At 39.9% G+C, this 24,304-nt stretch overlaps 1 protein-coding gene across 1 annotated transcript; it reads right to left on the bottom strand.

Annotated features, from left to right (window-relative positions):
- Positions 1 to 5,541: 5,541 nt before the first annotated feature.
- foxd3 (forkhead box D3) lies at positions 5,542 to 7,630 on the bottom strand. The gene has a single exon (XM_004574493.3). The coding sequence runs from the start codon at positions 7,202 to 7,204 to the stop codon at positions 6,011 to 6,013; it is 1,194 nt and encodes a 397-aa protein (XP_004574550.1). The 5' UTR covers positions 7,205 to 7,630; the 3' UTR covers positions 5,542 to 6,010.
- Between the last annotated feature and the right edge of the window lie 16,674 nt (positions 7,631 to 24,304).

The following is a 24,304-nucleotide window of genomic DNA, read 5'->3' as shown; positions in this document are numbered from 1 at the left end:
TATACGTCACTCACCAAGTCTTCGTTTCAACTACTCATTGGTCGCTGGATTTCTGACGTTGCGACCGACAGTTATGATGCGTTCATGAATACTATGGAAATAATTGACATCTTCACTTTTGTCGATCATTCGTTCAGTTGTTGCAGTAATCAAACGCGTTTTAATAATCCAGTTTCAGATCATCCAATACCTTTTTTAACACGTGACAGGAAGTTTTTTTGGTATATTACTCTCACAGTTTGTGCTCACTTGTTAGAAGTTACAAGTCGAATAATGTATTCTAAATTTCCCAGGCACAGTGAAGGCATCTCTGAAAAAAGATTTATGATGGGTATTATGCATTATTAAAGATTTATTTCTTCCGTATTTTCGCTTTTTTTTTTTTTTTGCAGCTGATGCTGAATTTGGAGGTTAGAGGCCGCCTGGTAATAAATGAACACTCCTAAGATTGCTTAATAACATGGGTTGGGGGGGCGAGGCTGACTGCATAGGCATTAGGCAACTCCAGGCCTCCAGTGCTGGTGTCCTGCAGGTTTTAGATGTGTCCATTATCCAATACAGCTGATTCATAACAATCATAATCAGGAATATGAATTTGTCAATTCCAATAGTCTACAATATCCACATAACATGATTACATTTATAATGAAAAACATTTTAAAATTTCTTATCAATATAAATATGACTATGAAACATTTTTGAAATCTCAAATTATATCCAAGAAAGTAAAAACATAATAATACTATACAGTTTATAATATATTTAGTTGTTTTCTGCAAATTTGGAGGTACGTGGAAGCAGAACAAACAAATTGGCAGATAAAATGGATGCACATGGAATCAATAAGTTTGGACATTAAAGAAGCAAGCATCCATGCCAAACTGGAAATTGTTGCTGTCATAACAAATGCTTAATTCTAAGTCTTTGCAAATAGCTCAGGAACAGCTGATTTCACAAAATTTATATCAAAGTGACAGAGAAAAATCCACTATATAATCAGCAGCAGAGGGGCGACAGTCTAACTAGTGTATTAGTTTGTGTTAATCTTCTGTACACAGATGTAGATATGGGTATCACATCCTTACCTTGTCTTCCCTGCACACTGTAGGCTAAATCCAAGCCAGAGGGCGTCTTTCTCTTTGTGACCTTTTCTTTTGTTGACACCATCATCTTTGTTCTCAAGGTGTTAGGGTTTGTTGGATGAGACATGTTCCTTGTGGTTCTGGCATCAATTATGCATAAATAATAATAACCTCGGACAACTGCTGATTTGCAATGACACTTTCATTACAACAGCAGCAGCCTATAACTCACTGGTACCCATTAGTTATTAATGCCCAGCCACGCCAGCTTTACTTTGTCATTTATTGCTTCATCTCTATGCCTTTTTAAATATTCAGCAACTGCTGTACCTACATTTACTGTCTGTAATCTCCGCCCAGGAGAAGGCTATAGCTTGTGGTGCAGGATGACCTAGTTATTATTAAAGGCCTAGGCCTTGCTTCCCAATGTCACTAAAGTCTATCATGTCAACAGTCATGTTTGCTACAGCAAGTCAAGCCGGATCAACAAATCCAGAACTTCATAGAGATTTCTCCTATTATGTCTTATTTGGGAATTGTGATGATAAAGAAGTCCTGCACCTTTTCAGATTCATTCTTGAGTGCATAATTAATTGCCATTTGGAAAAATCCTGCACTATTTGTGTGCACTTAATAGCATTTCAATTCTGTGCTAGGCTTTGAAAGCCTACGTCCAGAGGGGTGTTGTATCAGTCTGGTTCAGTCTTTCAGTTATACTTGGCAGTCACTCTCTGAAACAAAGGTCATGGTTTGCACTTTAACAGCTTACTTTGAACAATATCATCACCCAGATGTTTAATGTTCTGCATGGATCAGAGACTTCTCTGGTATGTTAAAGACACATCCACCCTCATAGGGTCCTGCAAAATGTGGAATTTTGGCTTCTGAGATTGCAGCATCATTACACTCTTAAACACTAAATTTGTGTACTTGGACAAGACAGATAAAAACTAAATGCAAATGAAGTTCAACAGCCATTTTTGCCTTTCGGTGGGACAGAAAGGAGGATTTAAATGGGCTCATGAGCTCTAACAAGCCTCAGTGCAAGTGGACAAATCACTATTATATATTCCTGTGCAACTGTTTACTTGGGTTTCAGTGAATGGACAAATTGAACTATTTTTCATGCATCATTGTTTGCAGTGATGTCATTTCCCAACCTGCTACAGGATGTTTTTGTTTTACTTTAGCATCCCACAGTTTGTGCATGGGCTTGAGTCCCAAACCTGAAAGCTAAAACTCATACAGAGTTACAGATGACTATACACTGCTCTAGCAGCTAATATTGATCACGCATAAGCAGCATAGTGTAACATCAGTAATTGTAAGTTTTTGGTTTTAAAGGTTGTACTGTGAAAAATAAAGTGCATTATGTTGGATATTAATTCAATTTCTCTATAAAATATTCCTTCTTAATCTACCTCACGCACTTTGAACTTAAGAGTTGTAGCAACTTCAACGGGCAGTGATAATTTCTCTCTTTCAGTTTTCTGTGTATAGGTCTTCAGATTCCCCCCCCCCCACCACCACCACCACCTTTTACGTTTTTTTTCTTCACACAGGACAGCACAAACGTATGTCTAACACAAAAGAGATCCAAGTAAAAATAAAAAAAAATGTTATGTTTTGTTTTTTGTTTTTCCCGATAATCTAACTTTAGGTTCAAAAAGAGCTGTGACCTCTTTTTATATCACGAATGCTGACTGGACACATTTATGCATTGATAATATACTAAAAAAAAAGGATTTGTTGCCTATCATAGCCACAAGCACAATCAGCACTAAAAAACAAAACAAAAATACAAAAAAAAAACAACCTCTACATAAACTCTTTCCGCTCAGGAGGTTATATGGAGGTAAAACAAGTCAGGAATCACAGAGAGAGAGAGAGGGGCGGGAGAGCGAGCTGTATTTACAGATTGTGCTTGGATACTAATATAGCCTGTCTGGTGGAGCTGTGGGAACTACAACCCAGGCTTTTCTCCACCTGTGCACAAGCACGTGCAGCTGCATGGCTCATTATCGTGTGCGCCCGTGCGGGCGGGCGCGCGAGCGTCTATAAATGAGCGTCTTCGTTCGTTTAGCAAATTGTGCGCCATAGTTTGCACCATAATTACACGAAACTGCGCTTGGTTTTGATGAAACAAGTAAGAAATAACTTTAAGCTGACGTAGCATAATTTTAATAATAGTAATAATAATATTAATAATAGCCATTAACTCTGTTATTGTTATTATTGCACTGGCTTACCCTTTAAGTAGGCCCGTGCTGCTAGAAATCTTGTTCATGCCTGTATTTGCAGCACTGCAGCTTCGGTTCAGGAATTTAGTGCTCTGTCGTTAACAAAAGCTTTGCTTTCGGTGTTTCCTCTCTGTGTTGTATCTTAAATATTAACACAATTAACGTTACCAATTTTAGCTTAAAGGGAAAAAAAACCACTTGCAGATACTCTGCTACAATGTTACTACAAACTACAAAAATAATGGTAAATGGTAAAACATCACTTATGATCTAAAATCAAATTTGCAGTTAGATTACTCGGATAAATTTGTCCAGCAGGAAGTGTGTGTGTGCAAAGAAGAAAGAAAATTAGGTGGAAAATGTTGATGTATTATTTCAGGTTTTCACAAATATTTATTTTATTTATGATCACCCTAATTAAGAGCCGCAGGTGTATGTTGACGCCCCCTAGCGGCATGGATGTCACGGCCTCAAGGTGTTGTCAGCCTGCAACATCGCTCCTGTTGCAAGATCTCACACCCGGGCTTCACACTGCAACACTGCAAGTGTAATTATAGATGCTCGCATCCTATAAGACAGACGCGCGAGGCTGGGTTAATGTTGCTTTGTGGAGTCTGAATCCCCGCTCGTAGCCATGTACACACGTCACACAAGAAATAAATTAGAGGTTTAAATAAACAGGTTCAACAAGTGCAAGTTTGAGTCTTTTTGGTATTTAAAATTTGATGCTTTTTCTGAATATTTCTGCATCCCCCAAAATTTCACTCACCTTTCTCTAACTGTACTCTTTAGCCATCACTTCATTGTAGAGCCTGCTATATTTAATGCCTTGTCATTTTATAATCGCATGATCGAATGGCAAGGGGGAAAAATGGCAGAAATAATCAGAAATCTATTACGGGCAGTGCAATGCAGACAATGTCTCACATTTTAATTTATATATTATTTTTATGTTTCAGTAGATAAATAATCAAAGACTGGTCTTTAAAATAATAACATCACAGTCACTGCTGTAGGTAATTTGAATGATATCAATAGTCTGAATAATAATGAATTTAGTAAGTAGAAATGTCACGGTGACATTGGAGAAGACTTTTGCATCATCAGCACCTTCTTCGGTGTCTGAAAGTGAATTGGAGCGGAGAGAGAGGCCTTTTTCTCTTTCCCATGGGGATCAGATAAATATAGCCCCTAAAACCCCTCGCGCTCACCCTCTTTCTCTCTCTCTCTCTCACACACACACATTTACACATTCACACTCTCGCTTTCATATGCACACACGCACACCACTTGCTGTTTGTGTAAAAGTGATTAGCCAGACACAACTGCGAAATTGTTACCTTTATAGGAGCCAAGCCACAGAATATCGCGCAAAAGCGTACAGCGTGTGATGTGATGGTGAACCTGTGGTCTAAACTGTAACCCCCTGTCAGGGAGCATTGTCAGGAAATTCCAGGGTAAATACTTTAATAAAGGGCTACACTGATTTGTGCTCAATATTCACCTCTTTATGCCACATCCCATCATCTGAAATATGATACAAATTAGATGTATGCCTTCCTGCAAAAAGCATAAATATAAGGTAGGCATACGCGCAAATTTTCAGGATTGAATTTACTCTATAGCAAGCTAATCTCAAAGCTTTTACAAGTTTTTTTTTTTTTTTTAATTTACGATTACATTTTATTCATACACCTTTGTCAGTATTTTTAGTTATTTTTATTTGCATACTATTGTTAAATTGTAACTTTAAATATGTTTTTAAACGCTACCACGTCAATCGCAACAGCAGTAAAAAAATATATTTTGTTAAATTCTAATCCTTAGGAAGTGTAAAGTAAAGTGTAAAGTATAACTAATTTTTTTCTATTTCAATTTCTAAATAATGAAATACTTTGAATTATGCTGATAAAATGAAACATTGAAAGTAATGTTAAAAACATATATGTTATATATTATTATTATTAATAATAATATTTTATATATTCGATATTTTTAAGCCTGAAAACAGACAACAAAATAAGACAGCTTCGATTTTTTTGTGTAGCAATATTAATAATGTATGCTTTACACGAACTGTGAAGTTATTCAAATTAAATTTACGATTATTTTTTTTTACCGTGAAAAATGTTCCCTTGAAATAATGCGATTTTTTTTCTCAAATCACGTGTCAAAAATGTTAAGAATGTTAATAATGAAAATTGATTTTTAATTCTTTCTTAGATTTATTTACAAATAAATTCAGTTTACAACACAATATAGCTACATAGAATTACATATATTTGTATTTTTTAAAAATTATTATTATAAACAGTCTCTTTTTTTCCAGAGGTTTTGTGTCTTGTATGAAAAAGAAGCCAAAGTAACTATGTCCAGTTGAGCTTCTGTTACAAAAGGAAAGGAGAAAAAAAACATAAAATAATTACCACAGATCTCAAACAGGAACAAAGGGGAGAAAGGAACAGGTAAAAGTCAAACTGGCAAAATCATTTGTCTTTTTTTATACAAATATTTACAAATATTACCTGTACAGAAAAAAATCTTCTTTTTCGTTTTTTGTTCTCTGTTTTTCAACAGTCTTTACATGGCTTTACAGTCCAGTGCTGCCTATAAATTTGTGCTTTTCACACTTCCCAGTAATAATGTCTCTATATAAAAATAAGAGTTTGCTTTCTCTTCGGTTTGAAGTCATTGTGAAGGCCATTTGGACACTGCCGCCGCCGCCGCTGAGGGTAAAACGTGTCCAGAAATAATATTTGAAGGTACACTGAGGATGGGCGCGATAGCGGCTGAGGTCCGTGTCAGAGAGAGGGACTGCGCGCTCAGCAGGGCCGACTGGACGGTCACAGGAGGCCGCAGGAAAGCCTGAGCTGCGCCCGGCGAGGAAGAGGAGGCACTGGACACCCCGATTATATTTTCTATACTGAATGAAGGTCTGTTTGAAGGCTCTGATTTGATCATAGACGCCGTGCTGAGACTACTGAGTTGAAGCTGAAGGCTCGGGCTGAGCTGAGAGTTGAACGCTTTTCTGTTTAGCTCCGCCGAGGGCAGGAGAGGGACGCCCGGGGGCAGCATGGGACCTACAGGGGGGATGTACGGGTACTGCAAAGCAGCCGGATGGGAATACGCCGCCGGGTGGATACCGTAGTGTCTCCCGTAGGGCCCTCCAAGACTGTACGCCCCGAAACTTTGCATCATGAGAGCAGTCTGGTCCCTGAGCACATCTGGCTGAACTCTCTTGAACCTTTTCCTCCTCCTGAGGAAGCTGCCGTTGTCGAACATGTCCTCTGAAGCGGGGTCCATGGTCCAGTAGTTGCCCTTGCCGGGGTTACCAGGTTCCCGAGGGATTTTTATGAAGCAGTCGTTGAGAGACAAGTTGTGACGGATGGAGTTTTGCCACGCCGGGAACTTCTCACGGTAATAAGGGAAGCGGTTGCTGATGAATTCGCAGATCCCGCTGAGGGTGAGCTTTTTCTGCGGGCTTTGCAGGATAGCCATGGTGATAAGTGCGATGTAGGAGTAAGGCGGCTTTACCAGGCTACTCTTGGGCTTCTGGATCGCACCTGGCGCTGCGCTCTGGTCGTGACCCTCTCCTTTTCCGGTGCCCGATTCTGCCTCCCCGGCGCTCTCGCAGCACGGACTCCCTACCCCGGACGTCATCTCCTCTTTCTCCACCTCGATCTCGTCTTCCACCTCCTCGTCTCCCGTTTCCCCCCGGAGGTCGTGCAAGATGCCGTCTCCTGGGCTGTCGCAGTCGCTGTCCACCCTCTCCATGCCCTCCTCATCTCCCTCGCCCACTACGTCAATATCCACGTCCTCGGCTGTGAGCACAGTTTGGCCGGACATGTCGCTGGCTCGTTCGCTGCCTCCAGACAGGGTCATCTCACTTCTTACTGACACCGTTTTATTTTTTTTATTATTAAAAAAGTCTCACTGCAGCCGAAAAAGACAGAGCAGCCGCGCGATCAGTGCGCTCGCGCTGCTGGTTGTCAACAGATCGGATGCTTTCCCCTCCCCAAAAATCTAAATGTGATCGAACCGGACGCCTGCCAGTCCAGCCGACAAGGAACTTCAAACTTCTACAAATATTTCTCCACTCGGTCAGTGAGCAGGCCCGGGGAGCAGCACGTCTCGCCTAGAAGTTGTTTTGCAGACAGCGCGACTTTTGCGCTCCGACGTCCCTTCTCGGTGCTTAGATTTCCTGGACGAGCGATATTTGGAGAACCGAGCCGAGATGACACATGCTGCTCTGAAAAAGGCCGGGGCTTTTAACAAGACTGTCTGATAGATTACTTTCCCTCCCCACTATAAGATATACTATCAGCGCTGGACACGTGGTTTGGTGACGACAGACGCCCCCCTGTCCTCTCTCCACTCTCCTCCCTCCACCCACCTCTCCTCTCCTCTCTGTTAAACCATGCAAACTGGAGTTGTTTCATGGATTTGTCAACAATGGGACATCAGCAGTGCTGCTTTCCGCTTATTTTTGTGTTCGTCCGTCATAGACCATTTAACGGTGGCAGAGGGAGGAGGAAGAGGAGGAGGGGGAGAAAATTGGCTCGCGTGATTGAAAGATCTGACGCGCAATAATGTGACCGCGTTAAAAAACAAACCAAAGCTTTAACTTTGCTAACGCGAACTCTGCTGACAGCTGCAGAATGAAAACGACAACAGCTAAGTTAACGGAATCTTCCTTCAAGTTCATGAATGTATTGACTTCTATATATATATATATATTTATAGAAACTGTTTAATTGTGCATGCGTAGTTTATTTTTAATCCCCACACTTTATTTTAGCGTAGAGTCCGTGCATGTAACTCTCCTTGAAAGGATACGTTAGACATGTTTTTTTTATTGATATTTTTGCTTGCTCTGTTCATTCGGTGCTGGAATTGCATGCCTCGGTGCTCCCAGCTTTAAAGCCCGGTCGCGTAAATCCAAGCAGCGAATGCAAAGCATGAATTCCAGTCTATTTATTCCCGCAGGATTTAGCCGAGGTGGGAAGAATATTGAAGAAGCGGCAGCAGCGACGATGAATGGGACGAATGCAGAATTTCCTTCAGAGTTTGGAAGAGGTGCTAACGACCCCCCCCCCCCCCCCCCCCCCCCCCCCACCCTTTCCCCCGTGTCCGTGTCACCCGAGTTTTTGCATTTGAAAAAAAAGTAGGAAATGCGGGCAGCGGGTGAGTGCAAAGAGAACGTTTATTCACAAAAGCGTGAAGGTGAGCGGTGCAGGCTGAGCTCTGACAGAGGGGGCACGTCAGGTCCTTTACACAAGGCTTCCTGCGTCGCGTGCGAAAATCTGGGAGGACTGATAGGAAAGCACGAGCTGCTGTATTTAGGCCGTTTGTCAAAGCGGCTTATCTTAACGTTTGTGTGTTAAAATAAAAACAGCAATTTAGACATTTTCGAGCTTGACATAGGCGCCTTGAACGTACACACGGTTTCTGGAACCTCTCAGGAGGAAATACCTAAAAATCAGCACGAGCCAGTTACTTAATGTCAGGGCTTTATTCAAATAAAATTAACGATACAACACTGAATTATTATTATTGTTATTATTATTATTGTACTTAATTTGTATAATTTGGGGGTAAATTTGATCCCTTAAGTGCCTTCACAGCGCCTCTTCACCGGCACCTGAGCTGGCGAAGCTAAAAGTGGGATTAAATTAAAACACTATCATTAATAATGCGTGTGTGTTCGGGTCAAAAGGACGGAATCGTGGATTCCGATCGGACTGGCTCCGCGTTAATCTCTCGATGACCCGCGCGATCTGGATGTCCGTCAATACCGGGGCTACTTAGAAGATGAATCCAGAGGCTTGGGGTCAACTTTCATCCTGTTCCTCCGCGCGGCGAGAGTGTATTTAAGGAATCGCTTATTTGCTTTGTGGATTTGTCAGATTAAAACATAAAAAAAAAAAGATATATAGTTGAGTTTTAATTGACAGATTTTTTTCAATATATATTTTTTCTTTTTAAAAGGAAAACTTTTTCCATCACAGTTCGTTCTTTTCTTTCTTTCATTACATTCGGGCGTTTAACAGCAGAATAACTCATGTTGGGCCCAATCAAGAATCCTCCTTTTCTTTGTCTTCTTACAGAAGAAATCTTTTACAGGAGCAAAATAAGAGACACGTGGGTATAGCAGATGTTTGATTTTATTTATTTATTTATTTTTACAGTTTTCTTATATTTTTGTTTTACTTTAAAGAATCAGATGATCGCAGAACAGCTGTCCTAACCCCCTTCTTTTAGGAAAGGCAGGTGCAGCAAGCCTTCATTAAAAACAAAAAATAAAAAATCCCGGAGTTGCAGTGTTGTGTGAAAGGCGGCGTAACTGCTGATATAACCTGACTGCAAAAGCACCGAGAGGGGGTTTCAAACCCGTCCTTCCTGTGATCTTTTGAAGCCTCATAAATCCGCTTTTATACCTCCGCAGTTTGTTAATGAAAAGTACGTTTTAAGCACGCATGCACGGCTTAGCGCGACAAAACCTTTTAGTGTAATAAGCCATCTCGTTCCTGCATGAAACCAACGAGTGCAAGCAGGAGTGTCGGGGTGGCTGGGTGGAGGTGGGAAGAGGAGATGGCGATGGAGCAGCAGAAGCAGAAGCGGCGGCGGTTGAGGCAGCACAGGTGATGGAGAGGAAAGAGCCAGCACATGTGATGAGTGCACGCCGTACCAGCAAGGTCACCGAACAAATAATTGTCATCATAATAAGGCATTATGCTCCCGCGATTCCTGCTTTCTGCCCCGTCCTCGTGCGTCTGTCCCTGGGTTCAGAGGTCACCTGCAGAAGCTGGGAGGTTGGAGGAGTGCGTTGCTCAGAGAGACTCTGGCGAGGCTAACGCCTCAGACTGCTACAGAGCTGAGTTTGTCTGAATGAATAAAGGTGACAGGAGACGCTTATTATCAAAATTTGGTGGCGAGGGAAAAGAAAAGGTGAAGATATGTGACTTATAATTTATTTTTATTTAGTCTACCAGATTGGACAGCATGCTTATTTTGTGATACTACTACTACTACTACTACTACTACTACTAATAATAATAATAATGATAATAATAATAATAATAATAATAATAATAATAATAATAATGATAATAATAATAATAATAATAATAATAATAATAATGATAATAATAATAATAATAATAATAATAATGAAGGGGTGAATAATTTTAAAATAGTTGTAATTTTCTTATATACAAAGTATTTGTAAGTTGTATAAATATATACAAATCATATGTTTCTATAAACGTATTAATATAAATATTTAAAAGTATGGCTGTATTATATTTTTAATTGTCGATAATTTCCTGACACAGGCGTCAGGGCTTTTTAGAGTAGAAAACTACTGGAGGTTTTTTGGAAGTGCTGTCCTAATAACATCCCAATTGGCACACAAAAACATTCGGAGTACAAACAGCTTTGTAACAGCTTTTCCTGTAAAACTCTCAAAAGTAACTTTGGCGTAAAACCTCGCGTGCGCACTGGTGAAACCAGGATCTTTATTTTCCTGCAAAATATGCTTAAGACATCTGTAAAATGTTATTTTATATAATTATTCATTTGCATGTCTTGAGGGAGTCTTTAGAAGAATAAAACGTTGTGCATGATGCAAACATGACAATATTAATGCTCAAAAATGCAACTTTACATTGAAGCGGGCTAAATAATTCACATTCTTGCACGGATTTTCCGCAAAACCAGATCTTTAAAGGCAGCTCACTGATCAGGTGACAGAGTGCATCTCTAGGGGCAGCATGCAACTCCCAATGTGACGATAAACTGATACATTCTTATTGCGACCATTATGTTAATTATTTCACAGCAGTCAGTCAGATCTTTGGATTGTCACATTAAATAAAAAACGAAATAGCTCAATATTAGAATATCACAACAAAACTTTACACATTCTTCTTCCCCAGAACTGGATTTTTTTCACATTTTACTCGTAAAATCCAGAAGGCAGGTATGACAGCTTTTCACCTCCCCTCCTCTTTTTTGTGTTCGTTTCTTCCTCTTCTCTTTTGGAAATCACCATTTTCAGCCCTTCTCAGAATCCACTCTATCAACCTGCGAGTTTCTGTCAAACAATATGATGGAGCTCATTTTTTAACCCTCCCTCCTGCTGGATCGGCCGCAGCCAAATCTCTCACATGTCACGTCAAAAGCAAGAAAAAAGGACCTAGAATGGAAGCCAAAGATCCGAGCGTGTATGCTGTCTCTCTCTCACTGTGTGTGTGTGTGTTTGTGTTTTGTTGGACGTCCCATCTGTTTGACGCGTCTGTATAAAGACACATTTCAACAGGTCAGGCTGCGCAGTTGCAGCAGGTGATCCATGAAACGTCGTGCCTTTACTCACTTTACCATTTACAGCTCATTCACGGGCCGTTTTTGGATGCTAATGCGGTTTTATATTTTTAATGGGGATCGATTGAGCGATAATATCACGTTTAAGGGGACACACCCCACGCCTTTCTATTGATTTCCCAGTCTCAAGTTTAGGTCTCCTACTTACAGCCACTGTTTTCCATCTTCCCTTTAATAGTTTCCCCCCAGATCAGCATGCTTGTGTTTCAGGTAGGAAAAGAAAAAAAAATCAACTAATTTCTTTCATTATTTGAAAAAAAATTGGGGGGATTGCACTCTTAGTGGACACTGGCGATATCTGGGTCAAGCGGCGAGCAGAAATAAACTCATGCACAGCTTAAACAGCTGTCTGTCACTAGAATAAGTCGAAGACCTTTTTTTCTAGCCTGAAGATTTTCGTGTTGTGACATAAAAGATAATTTGAAATAAATCAAGCAAACATGAGAAACAACAATAAAATAAGAGAACGTAATATATGAAAATTCGGGAAAAAAATCAAAAGATTTTATTCCCGTAAGAGATGTATCTGGTTACAAAGAAGGACACGTTACTTTATTGTCGCTTTGAATTAATATTGACTGATCATTTTCACGTCCTTTAATGTACACAAACCACATTTTTTCATTTGTTTTTACATAAATTTGTATTACAATCTAATATCAAATATTTTAACTCGTAAACACGCCGGCCTTCGCCCCTGTCCCCCCCTACGGCTGCCCGTGAGTGAGAAGCCCCCAGGAGAAGGCTGGTTGCGTGGAAACTCGCAGGTGCTGGTGGGAAAGTGACACCTTCAGTTAAATGCAGCCGGATTACCATGCCATTGTGTGCTTGTTAAATACGCGCGGTGTCACCCTATTTGTAGGTTCATTGTCATTCAGATTAAGGACTGAATCGGAATATCACTGTGTTGCGATTCAAGCCGTAAACAGTGCAAATTGGCCCAATTGCGGGCATTTAGCGCGGTGCCAAAACACGCGCACCTCGTCTTTGAACTGAATCACTGAAAGAACAGTAAACGATGTGCTAATAGTCACAGCCAAAGATGTCAAATGATAAAGAAAGCATCTCAGAAATACCTATAATAGCGCTCACAGGTTCATCTCCACGTTTTTAACCAGTGTGTAAGTTTCAGAATAAAAAGTGAGGAAATCAGTGCATTTAATAAACGTTTCACTGGATTTTGATTGTATTGGCCCTTTGTTTTCAGGAGTACACTTGATTTGAGGTTATTTGCCATTGCAAAAATTCTTGAAATGCAGAACAATAAAAAAAAACCCTTATCTCACATTTCTTTGATTTCACAATGAAAATCTTCACGCGCCAGTATTAATGTTTGCATCCAAAGCACCTTTTCCCCATAAGCATGGAAGAGAACTCTCATTCAGCTCGACCCCTGAACTCAATATCCTCCTGCTTATTGATGCATATATATAAATAAATGTAACATCACAGTAAATTACCTCCTACATCCCGCCTGCCCTACACGTAATAATACACCTTCACATAATCTGTCAAGTTCTTCACAGAGACACTTTACCTCTTCACGAACCCAATTATTGTGGGAGAAAAAAAATGAGATAATGAGACAAAAGCTTTCGGTCGGAGAGGAATGGTGTTTTCATTGTATGATTGACCGAAATGTGTGTTTGTGTTTAAAACGTATGACTTACAAAGAAGCTTAAAATGATGTATAAATGATGTATAAAAAGGTCTAAGATCACATTAGTATCACTTGTCTATAACGTGCTTGTTCTCTTGCAGGCCTAATATTATTCCTTTAATCTCCAAACATAATATTTTACATTTAATGTATGGCTTCCCCTATTTGCGTTATTTAAAAAAATGTCCTTGCCTGTTATTCCTGCGGGGAAGTGCATATCACACATCCTAATCAAAGTCCTGGTTCTGTCCGTTGAAATTAAGGACTGCACCTTTAAATTGTCAATTACTCTGAGGTTAAGTGGACTGAATAGACCCAGTGATTCAAATCAGGTGTTCCACCTGATCGCACATTGCTATCTGACTTCATTTCATTTTTACCCCAGATGGCGAAGTGCATTTCACACACAAAGAAAACATAAACTTACTTCGTTTCAGCAAACCTATTTTTACTCCCCTTCCAGTATCCATTTAAATACATTTAAACTGGTCATGAACACCTAAAGAGTGCCTGAGTAGATGTTGCAGCCTTTAAGCTATGCTTCAGTTCTCTTTCACACTAAATGCAGCAACAGAACTACAGCAGTAAAAATACACAAAACCTTTATATAAAACACAAGATAAAACCATCTAAAATTATTGCAACAGTGTTGCATTACAATATTTGCTTTTAGGTAGAACGTCTGCAGATAATAAAGCAAACAGCATAGCGGGGTTAACAACAAGGTTATCTCCCTTGCATCCATGCAGGGAGTCCAAAGTAAGCATCAATATTTTACAATCCCTCCAGAATCCTCTTCAAAGATGTAATCAATGCCTCCTATTCATTATCCATGTGTATGTCTTCTAGGTATGGCCTTTGTCATTAAGCAATAATTCTCTTCGCCACAGTCCCACATTACTCTGCAGCTCCATACTTTTACAAATGCCTCGGGGCTATAAATACTAATGAAATCTCTTTGCTTAATTTGATTTTGCTGGTACACTTGCAGTTATGGCTGAACTTTCCCACGAGAGAGGCTGATTGAACACTTTCAAGTCCTTATGGAAGCAGGAAAACATTCCAAAGAGCTGGGGAGATCATTTCCATAATTACCCCGATTGGCAGCCTAATGACCTTCTGTGACAATAAAAAGATCTCTTGTTAATTCCATTTCTGTCGCTGACATTCAAGAGATTCCTATCTTACATGTTTGAGGGTTCACAAGATAACAAGTGTACTTTTTTTTCTCCCTGTCGTTTTTCAGCGAGCAAAAGAGCAGCCCCATTCAGTTTGGCTCCCCCCAACACACTGCAGCGATGTGCCTCCGCCTAGCTCTGAAAGGGATCTGCTTGTGCCTGCATGGCTCGTCCACCCTGCCCAAAAGTTGGATAATTTATGGGCCTGAGGGAGATTATAAAGATGGATCTTTGAGGCAATCAATTCTCATGTTGCGTTTTGAATGGTGGGATAGAAATGAAGTGCAGAATAATTAAAAAGATCACAAGTCCCCCTTCGCATGTAATAATGAGTAGCTCCAGAGGCAGTGGGCTCTGCCACAGTGCCGGAGGAAGCGCCTTTGATTTGACTAAGAGGACACCCGGCCTGGTCCAACACTCTGCTGCACAAAAGGGGGGATTTCACCCACCGCCACACACTGAGCCAGCCTTGAGGACTGTGTGCTTGTCCACCAGCGAGATCATAAGCAGATACTGTTGTCACAGGAAGTGGCGGGGGGGGGGGGGGGGGGGGGGGGGGGGGGGGGGATTGTTGCTTGGATGTCAGAGTTGGCATGAAAAGTGATGGAGGCGGCTGTTTGGAATATGTTTCACAATGCTCAGTGTTATGGGATTTTAAAATAAAATCCATGCGCCCTTTGCATATGAATTCGTGTCAAAATGTACCATCAGCCCTCTGCATGAACAACTGTGAGTTGTTGTGTCCTGATGTAGTCAAATACAGCCTTTTTTATACTTCTGAATGCATTAGGCCAAATGTGAGACTTGTGTTTGTTGGTTGGCTTTTGGAAAATAACAAATTTCTGAGGAAATGTCTCGGTCCAGTCAGGCTTTGTTGCATGAGTACACTCAAAGATTGATAGAGGCTCAATTTTTACACGCACACACCACAGCTTCTCAATATGATCACAAAATAAGGCAAAAAGGACACTGTTATGAGCTTGGGAGGGTATCTTAGAAACAGATGTCTGCGTGTGTGGCTGCTTTTCTCTGCTGGATAGGGGGAAATGTAATGACACCTGGCAGCAGGCTCACACTGAATATCATTTTTCTGGTCACTTGGTCAACTCAATGTTGGCGAATTGCACACACTTTGAGAGTAGAACACAGCTGCAGGCAGCAGTTAGAGTAGATTTTCCTTGTAAAAAGGTGTTAACATGTGTTAAGTGATAACCTTGCATAGTTCTTTTATGTAGTCGAGATCAAGTGTACGTGCAGGACTCGTGATTCATCCTCCTGATGGTTCTGAAAAATGCATTTTTGGTGTGGAGTTTTCTAATGCACTGAACAAATAGAATACCAGTGTGGCAAATCTCAACGAATGAGCTAGGGCATGATGATAAATTTGCAATGTTAATATCTGGAAGCATTGGGGATGATTGAGTGTTGCTGGGCAGCTACAGTTGTTTACATAAAAAGATCAATGGACACAGTTTTGTTCTTGAGCCAATATAAAAAGTGACAGAATGTAACAGAAAATGTGAAAAATTCCGACAACGTTCAGGAGATGTGCATGGGTCAAAACTGCTTTTTTTTTTACATTTCTTTTTGACACATTGAGAGTCCAGATTCAAGATTTTAAACCTTTTGATCAGTACTTGTGTAGTATTGGTGGTATTACCATAATGATAAATGATGTACGTAGCTTCAAAATCATGTGTTTGAGTGTTTGTGCAATTTGTGCATGTAACAGGGCGGCCCTTAGCGGCTGGAAACACAGTGAGATGGACCAAGGCAATTGTAGTGGAACAAAGTAATTATTTGCTATACAGCTCACCTTACAACAATTAATTTGTCGAGCTTCTTCACAGCACAAAAATCCATCCTCTAATGACAACTGGCAGCCTTAAATATGTTCAGCTGTCACAGACTTAACCATTATTCCACTCTCAGGTAAATTCTTAAATCCCAACCTTCCACCACAGTATACAATATATCAATAAGAATAAATAAATACATAAATACATTTTCACATTTACATATTAATAAATATTTCACACTTTAATGTTACACCAAACCCAATATTATAAAAACCCAGAAACCCAAGCACAAAAAGATTCACCACACTCTCTTTACCAATGGTCTCTCCCGGAACCTTTAAATGGTGTCTGGACCCCCAGTGAAACGTTTGCCCAAACACCTTGAAGAGGACACAGGCAAGAAAGCTGAGTAATCATTATCTTACACTTATTTGCACCACTTTCATCCCTAGATTTCACACACACATTTGCATTAGTTTTCCTTACTGGTAAACCTTAATCACAATCTCAATCACCATTCTTCTCTCCTGACAGACAACCACCACATTCCTTGATGAGGAGCAGCTGTGCAGGATCTGAAATAAGGCTACCAACTGATTTTAAAATTCCCAATAAATGGTCAATAAATATTTAAACTTGTGTGCAAATCCATGCTTAAAGTGCAATGCTAAATAAAGTGCTTGATAAGGTGCTTTTAACAAAGTGAAAGGTGTGCTCTAAAGTGCTATACAGATAATATAAATAAATGCAGTAAGGGAGTCCTCTTCCTTACAGTGAATAATGCTGAGATTTGATGTTTTTGTGTCATGTGAAACCAAAATCTGTGCGCTTTTGAAATTGAAAGGATGATTTAAAAAACAGTGAAGAAGGACCTAAGATTCAGCACATTATATGATTCTCTTTGAGAGGCAGCTTTTGCTCTAAATATGACTTTACATAGTCCTTTTATTCAGTTGGGACCATATGCAATGGCAGCCTCTGAAGAAAACAACTTTATGCCTGTTACTCTGTGCACATACCATCGTCCTGTTGAGGGCACAGTTTCATGCCATCTGTTGGCTAGAACAGGTAATAAGAGCAGTTGTGAGTTTATGCACAGGATGTGTGCCTTGGTGTAAACTGTATTCTACCCACTAACTTAACGGATGTGATAAGCTGTGTAACAAGCCCTTAGAGCTCACCCTTAAGTTGCTTCAAAAAGAGAAAAAAACAGCCGAGTGAAGCTTTTGTACCTCTTAATCTGCTTGTTAATAATCCAGGCATTCATTTTTATGTTTTTCCTCTAATTCTAAACAAAACCATCTGGTTTCTCACTATTCTTTATTCCCCCTCAAGCCGTTTCTGGTTCAGGAACTTTTGGAAAATCAGATCAACCAGTTCATTTAAACATGTTACAGAATCATCAAAGATCTGCAGTTAATAGTGATTTGGCTGGCTTCTTCCTGGCCTGCAATGTTACAACTCAAGAACCAAAGGAGAAGCTAAATGGCTAATGGGGCCATGTGACTGGACGTGAGAAAGCAACTCAGAACAGAAAATCCAATTATCATGTTAGGATTCTGCATGAAAACAGTCTATACTAGAAATTAGAGGTATTCCAGTCAGATGACTCCTGTTAGTGTGGCTAATGTCATTTGAAAGCGCCTTACGCCTTCTTTGAATGTTATTAAATGTTTACAAATGAGTATAATGTGCTAAAATGCGATCAGAAAATGGTCTGGTTATTCAGTGTAGGCATTCAGTTTGAGCAGTCACTTCCTAAGATGGTTTAGTGATGCATTATGGGTAACAAACATTGAGTTAAAGCCCCACAGAAACACGAGAAATATAAATGAAATATTAAACAGATTTTTAGGGATCCAGCAGTGTCCTTTTATGTTTATTGGAGAGCAAGCATGTCAGTTAGGACTGGGGACCGAGAGAAATGAGCAGTCCCCAGCTGGACTTGAAACTTAACCACCAGGACTAAATGATTCTGCAGCGTGCATACTGAAACATTGCTAAAACAGTGTTTTGCAAAGTTACTTGAAATTATGGGCTCCAAAGAGGATGCTTTGTGCTTAAAAAAATTGCTTCTCCATCCCAGATGTTTGATTAGATGGAAGATCATGAAACATCTCTTTGTTTTATTTCACCCAGATGGAATCTCTGCAGCAGACTTCATTGTGCTGCTACAGCAGAAATGACAAATGACCTTCATTTCTCTATTCAGCTGTAAAAGATAATATCATGGACATTAAATAATAATGATGATATATATGTAAAATCCCAAACACATGTGTTCCGATAAGAATCACCTTGCTGAGAAAGTGACCCGAGTCACTCAGAGCTTGAGCGTATGTACATTCTACCAGTCACACTTTAGTTTGCACTTCTTTTGTTCCCTAGATATTAACAGTTTGTGGCACTTATGTAATGATTACCCATTTTATTTCCCCTACAGGGACTTGTCGTCTTGGGTCAGGTTTTGCTGCATCCTGCAAGGGGCTTTCAAACTTTCTCACAAAGGCCCCATTCTCCTCTGTGTTGCTCTTCTTCATCACCCAGCTCCAGGGCATGGCAGAGCTGCTCAAACCCCTGTATTGTCTGGGCAAAACCACATATTAAATTTGCCCTGCATAAGCCATTTCATTGAGCTGCTGCAGGAATTCCTTTGCTGGGTCATCTATCTGTGTACATGGTTTGGACACACATTTGAAACAAAGCGAGCCAGTCAAGGATAATATTGAGGAAGCTACATACATTTCAAGTTTTGCAGCATATGTCATTTCTGTTTCATGCTCTTTTGGCATTAGAGCGGTTGGTGCAGATCCATGCAACGGGAACACTGCAAAGCTGTAGCTGCGAGCGATCCAAAATTTCTCCTTGCATATGTAATGTTTTGAACTTCATTATGAATTCTGGATTTTCCCCCCATCAGGAATGTCAACTGAATAGAAAAAGAAAGACGCTAAGAGAGCTCTCTATGCACAGCTAACAATTCACAATGAATAATAAAGAGAAGGAAATCTGATTCAACGCGACCAGTTGCACTGTGGATAAATTATCCACTCTGTTTTGGAACCATACATGAACGTATCCCGCCTTTTCTTTCTCATTTGTGTTGAGAAGTTGCAGATTCCATATTTGTAGCGTCATCTCCAGAGCAGCACAGCAAGTATTAGCTTAATACTTTATGACCACATTAATGATTTATTTTGGACTGCTTATCGTTAACATAATCACGAGTATAGATTTATTAGTCATGAAAAACGCAATGTTATCAAGGACAAAATGGAAAGTCTGTCTCGGTAAAATCACAGAAAGCAAACAAACTTGTGATGGTGATAAGATATGGATCTAAGAGCCTGATATGTAGTGGATTTCAGTTTTATGATTTTGTGGTCTTACGGGACATTACTCTGTATTACTCTGTTTAAAAGAGAAAAAAAGCAGAACAAGAAAGTCTCTTTTTGTTTTTCCGTGCACACAAACCAACAATGGTTCAATTCTGGATCAACCATTAATCTCTGTGTACAGGGAGTGCAGAATTATTAGGCAAATGAGTATTTTGTCCACATCATCCTCTTCATGCATGTTGTCTTACTCCAAGCTGTATAGGCTCGAAAGCCTACTACCAATTAGGCATATTAGGTGATGTGCATCTCTGTAATGAGAAGGGGTGTGGTCTAATAACATCAACACCCTATATCAGGTGTGCATAATTATTAGGCAACTTCCTTTCCTTTGGCAAAATGGGTCAAAAGAAGGACTTGACAGGCTCAGAAAAGTCAAAAATAGTGAGATATCTTGCAGAGGGATGCAGCAGTCTCAAAATTGCAAAGCTTCTGAAGCGTGATCATCGAACAATCAAGCGTTTCATTCAAAATAGTCAACAGGGTCGCAAGAAGCGTGTGGAAAAACCAAGGCGCAAAATAACTGCCCATGAACTGAGAAAAGTCAAGCGTGCAGCTGCCAAGATGCCACTTGCCACCAATTTGGCCATATTTCAGAGCTGCAACATCACTGGAGTGCCCAAAAGCACAAGGTGTGCAATACTCAGAGACATGGCCAAGGTAAGAAAGGCTGAAAGACGACCACCACTGAACAAGACACACAAGCTGAAACGTCAAGACTGGGCCAAGAAATATCTCAAGACTGGTTTTTCTAAGGTTTTATGGACTGATGAAATGAGAGTGAGTCTTGATGGGCCAGATGGATGGGCCCGTGGCTGGATTGGTAAAGGGCAGAGAGCTCCAGTCCGACTCAGACGCCAGCAAGGTGGAGGTGGAGTACTGGTTTGGGCTGGTATCATCAAAGATGAGCTTGTGGGGCCTTTTCGGGTTGAGGATGGAGTCAAGCTCAACTCCCAGTCCTACTGCCAGTTTCTGGAAGACACCTTCTTCAAGCAGTGGTACAGGAAGAAGTCTGCATCCTTCAAGAAAAACATGATTTTCATGCAGGACAATGCTCCATCACACGCGTCCAAGTACTCCACAGCGTGGCTGGCAAGAAAGGGTATAAAAGAAGAAAAACTAATGACATGGCCTCCTTGTTCACCTGATCTGAACCCCATTGAGAACCTGTGGTCCATCATCAAATGTGAGATTTACAAGGAGGGAAAACAGTACACCTCTCTGAACAGTGTCTGGGAGGCTGTGGTTGCTGCTGCACGCAATGTTGATGGTGAACAGATCAAAACACTGACAGAATCCATGGATGGCAGGCTTTTGAGTGTCCTTGCAAAGAAAGGTGGCTATATTGGTCGCTGATTTGTTTTTGTTTTGTTTTTGAATGTCAGAAATGTATATTTGTGAATGTGGAGATGTTATATTGGTTTCACTGGTAAAAATAAATAATTGAAATGGGTATATATTTGTTTTTTGTTAAGTTGCCTAATAATTATGCACAGTAATAGTCACCTGCACACACAGATATCCCCCTAAAATAGCTAAAACTAACAACAAACTAAAAACTACTTCCAAAAACATTCAGCTTTGATATTAATGAGTTTTTTGGGTTCATTGAGAACATGGTTGTTGTTCTATAATAAAATTATTCCTCAAAAATACAACTTGCCTAATAATTCTGCACTCCCTGTATGTGCAGCTTTTAATGCCTATCTTGAGAGACATTAATCTGATGTAGTATAAACTCAGTGGGTGTTCTGCAGGTGATCTGAGTGACTGCGTTATTATATTGGGGCCAATTCAGATGACTGGTAATCTCATTTTTGGGTTCTTTTCTGTGAATGTTCCTTAGCAAATTAAAAAAAATCAACCAGATGGTTTTGTTAGCCATAAAAAAAAAATCTCCTGGCATAATTCTGGCTGGATATTTGACCACGCTTCTTTTCAGCACTTGTAGAATTCATCAAAATTGGTTGATTTCCTGGCAGGGATCGGCTCCACAAGTTTTCAATGGGGTTGCGTTCAGGAAAGTTCACTGCAGAAACTTGATGTCAGCCTGCTTTATCTCTTCCACAACCTGGTAACTCAAAGAATTTGGAGGTAGTCCTCCTTCTTTATTATTAGATCTACTTTGTAAAGTACCAGTACCACTGGTAGCAAAACTGCTGCAGAGCATGATGCTACCACCTCCATGCTTGGCAGCTGATACAGTGTTCTAAGAATTGAAAATGTATATATTATATATACATTAAATACCATATATTCTATTTCTGTCATTAAAGATGTATTCTGTACAATCATTCCACCCTGAGAAAAGAAGAGTTCAAAGAAATAATTAAACTCACCAAATTATCATGATATTCTTGCCCATATTGAGGTTAGGTAAACTTCTGAACACAACTGTGTATTACTGTAGTGATCACTGTTTAAATAAAACACACAAGAGTGAAGATTTAGAAGATTCTCATCAATGTTGTAACCAAGTAAGAGTGATTGTGGTGCAGCTGAAACAATTTTAAGAATGTTAAATCAGACAAAATATAGTTTAAAACTTATTAAAAAACAAAACAAAGGCTGCAAATCGTCAGACAGACTTAAAACTGAGGTTCTGATCCTTACTTTTTGGTTACACTGGTGAATTTTGGAGCTGGAGCCCATTGCACGTGCTTAACTCAACTGGGGGTGGGGGTGGGGGTGGAGCAAACCAGTTTCCCATCTCAAGGTTAATCAGGAACAGACTCAAACTTTGTTAAAGCGTCTTTCTGGGAAAGACCTTTGTTCTCTGCCTAACTAGACTGATTAGTAGTTGGGATCACAGGTTATGCTGGCTGGCTGTTTTTGTTGTTTTCTCATTGAGGTTTTCTTGGATGGTAATTAACTGGCAATCTTCAGAGTAGAATGTGACATGGCGCACAGGAAAGGTGAGATCTGCTGGAAACATCACCCAACACTCATCAGTGTAGTTCCTTCCCATATCACTTTGTGTAGTACTTTTATTTTCACTTTCTGAAAAATCGTAGCAGGCTCATTTAAACCTCTTTCTGTCCTCCATATTATTGTCTTCGTCCCCTCCTCTTAGATCCTCCATGTAGAAAGTCACTCGTGATAGATGGAACATACAGACTTTCCTTAGACCTAAATAATAAAGGAAGGAGTCTGTATTTTCACCCCGTTTTAACTTCGATACTGGATCACTAAAATAGTAATCCACAAAGCATATAATGCATGGACCGTGTTGGTGTGAGTCATGAAATGCGTGTGGATTACACACACAACTGTCCTAGCAACTCGTGTGTGTGTATATGTATTACCACAGGTAGATATAGCATTGGCACTGAGCTTTGCTGCCTGTATGCTCCATTGGATCCACACGGTACTGCAAAAATAAACAAACCAATATACCAAAAAACAAAAAATCAAGATCTCTAAAACTCTAAAACCAATTTTTCTTCACACTGATAATATAAAAATATGATATAAAATATGACAGGATCTCTTAAGTGTAACATCATTTTTGATTATTTACTTTTCCATACTGACTTTTATTTGCATGTCATCGCTATCATACTGTACAACCTACAGGCTGTCAGGTAAGGGGCGGTTGTTGGCAGCAGGAAAAACACTATTGTATATGTGGAGTGGAACACAAACATGTGTTTGGCTAAAGCCAGATTCACGATCCTAAATTTGTGTCTGTCGGAGTAACCTTTTGGCTACACAAGGAGAAGGTTTATGGGAATTCAACTAAGAAGTCATCCCTCGACAGCAATGGTGCTATGCGTAGGCCAATGGAGAATTGTGCAAACATGAACAACAATAGTCAACATTGCAAGTTGTTAAACAAATTGATGTAGATGGTGCACAGATAACACCCCAAATTCCTCAGACAACCAGTAAAAGTGCAAGACTTCAATGTTGTTAATTTATCTGTCCAAATGAAAATAGTGGTATAAAACATCACCAGACTAAATCAAAAACCTTCGCTGTGCTGCTCACAGCGAACCCAGTGTGCTAACACTTACATGACCCTTTGTTATTGTCCCAAGATTCCCTCAATTTAGCAGATGAATTGCTCTGTAAACATCTGATTTATTTCAAAGACGCTTCCAGTTACCTTAAATTGTGTTTGTTGAAAACTTAAGTCATCTGACAGGAATTCCTCTATATGCTACTGCTGCAGTCCAAGCACAACTCCAGTACAATCTAATTATCTTAGCAGCATAACATCTGAGAGGTGAGCTGCTGTGGCGGATCATTATCATCTCAAATGATGGGCAACCTGTTGTGTTTGTAGATCAGTAGCATGTTACAATAATGCATTAATAAATTCAAGACTCAATTTATTTATAACTGTCCAAGAAGTAAAGGAAATGCAATTACACTGGCTGAGGCTAAACTTAGAGAAATCAAATAAGAGCTGTTACAGGCTACAAAAACCCTACAGTTTCAGGGGCCAGCTTTATTTCTCTGTGCTGTGGTGACAGACTATTTTTTGACCAAAGCATTTTAAGTTAAATTAAATCTAAAGAAGTCTTTTCCAGACCACAATTTACAGACCAGCTGCTAAATTTACC

Source organism: Maylandia zebra, linkage group LG17, assembly GCF_041146795.1.
Source record: "Maylandia zebra isolate NMK-2024a linkage group LG17, Mzebra_GT3a, whole genome shotgun sequence".
In the NCBI taxonomy this organism is placed as follows: Eukaryota; Metazoa; Chordata; class Actinopteri; order Cichliformes; family Cichlidae; genus Maylandia; species Maylandia zebra.
This window is presented reverse-complemented; position numbering and strand designations above follow the sequence as displayed.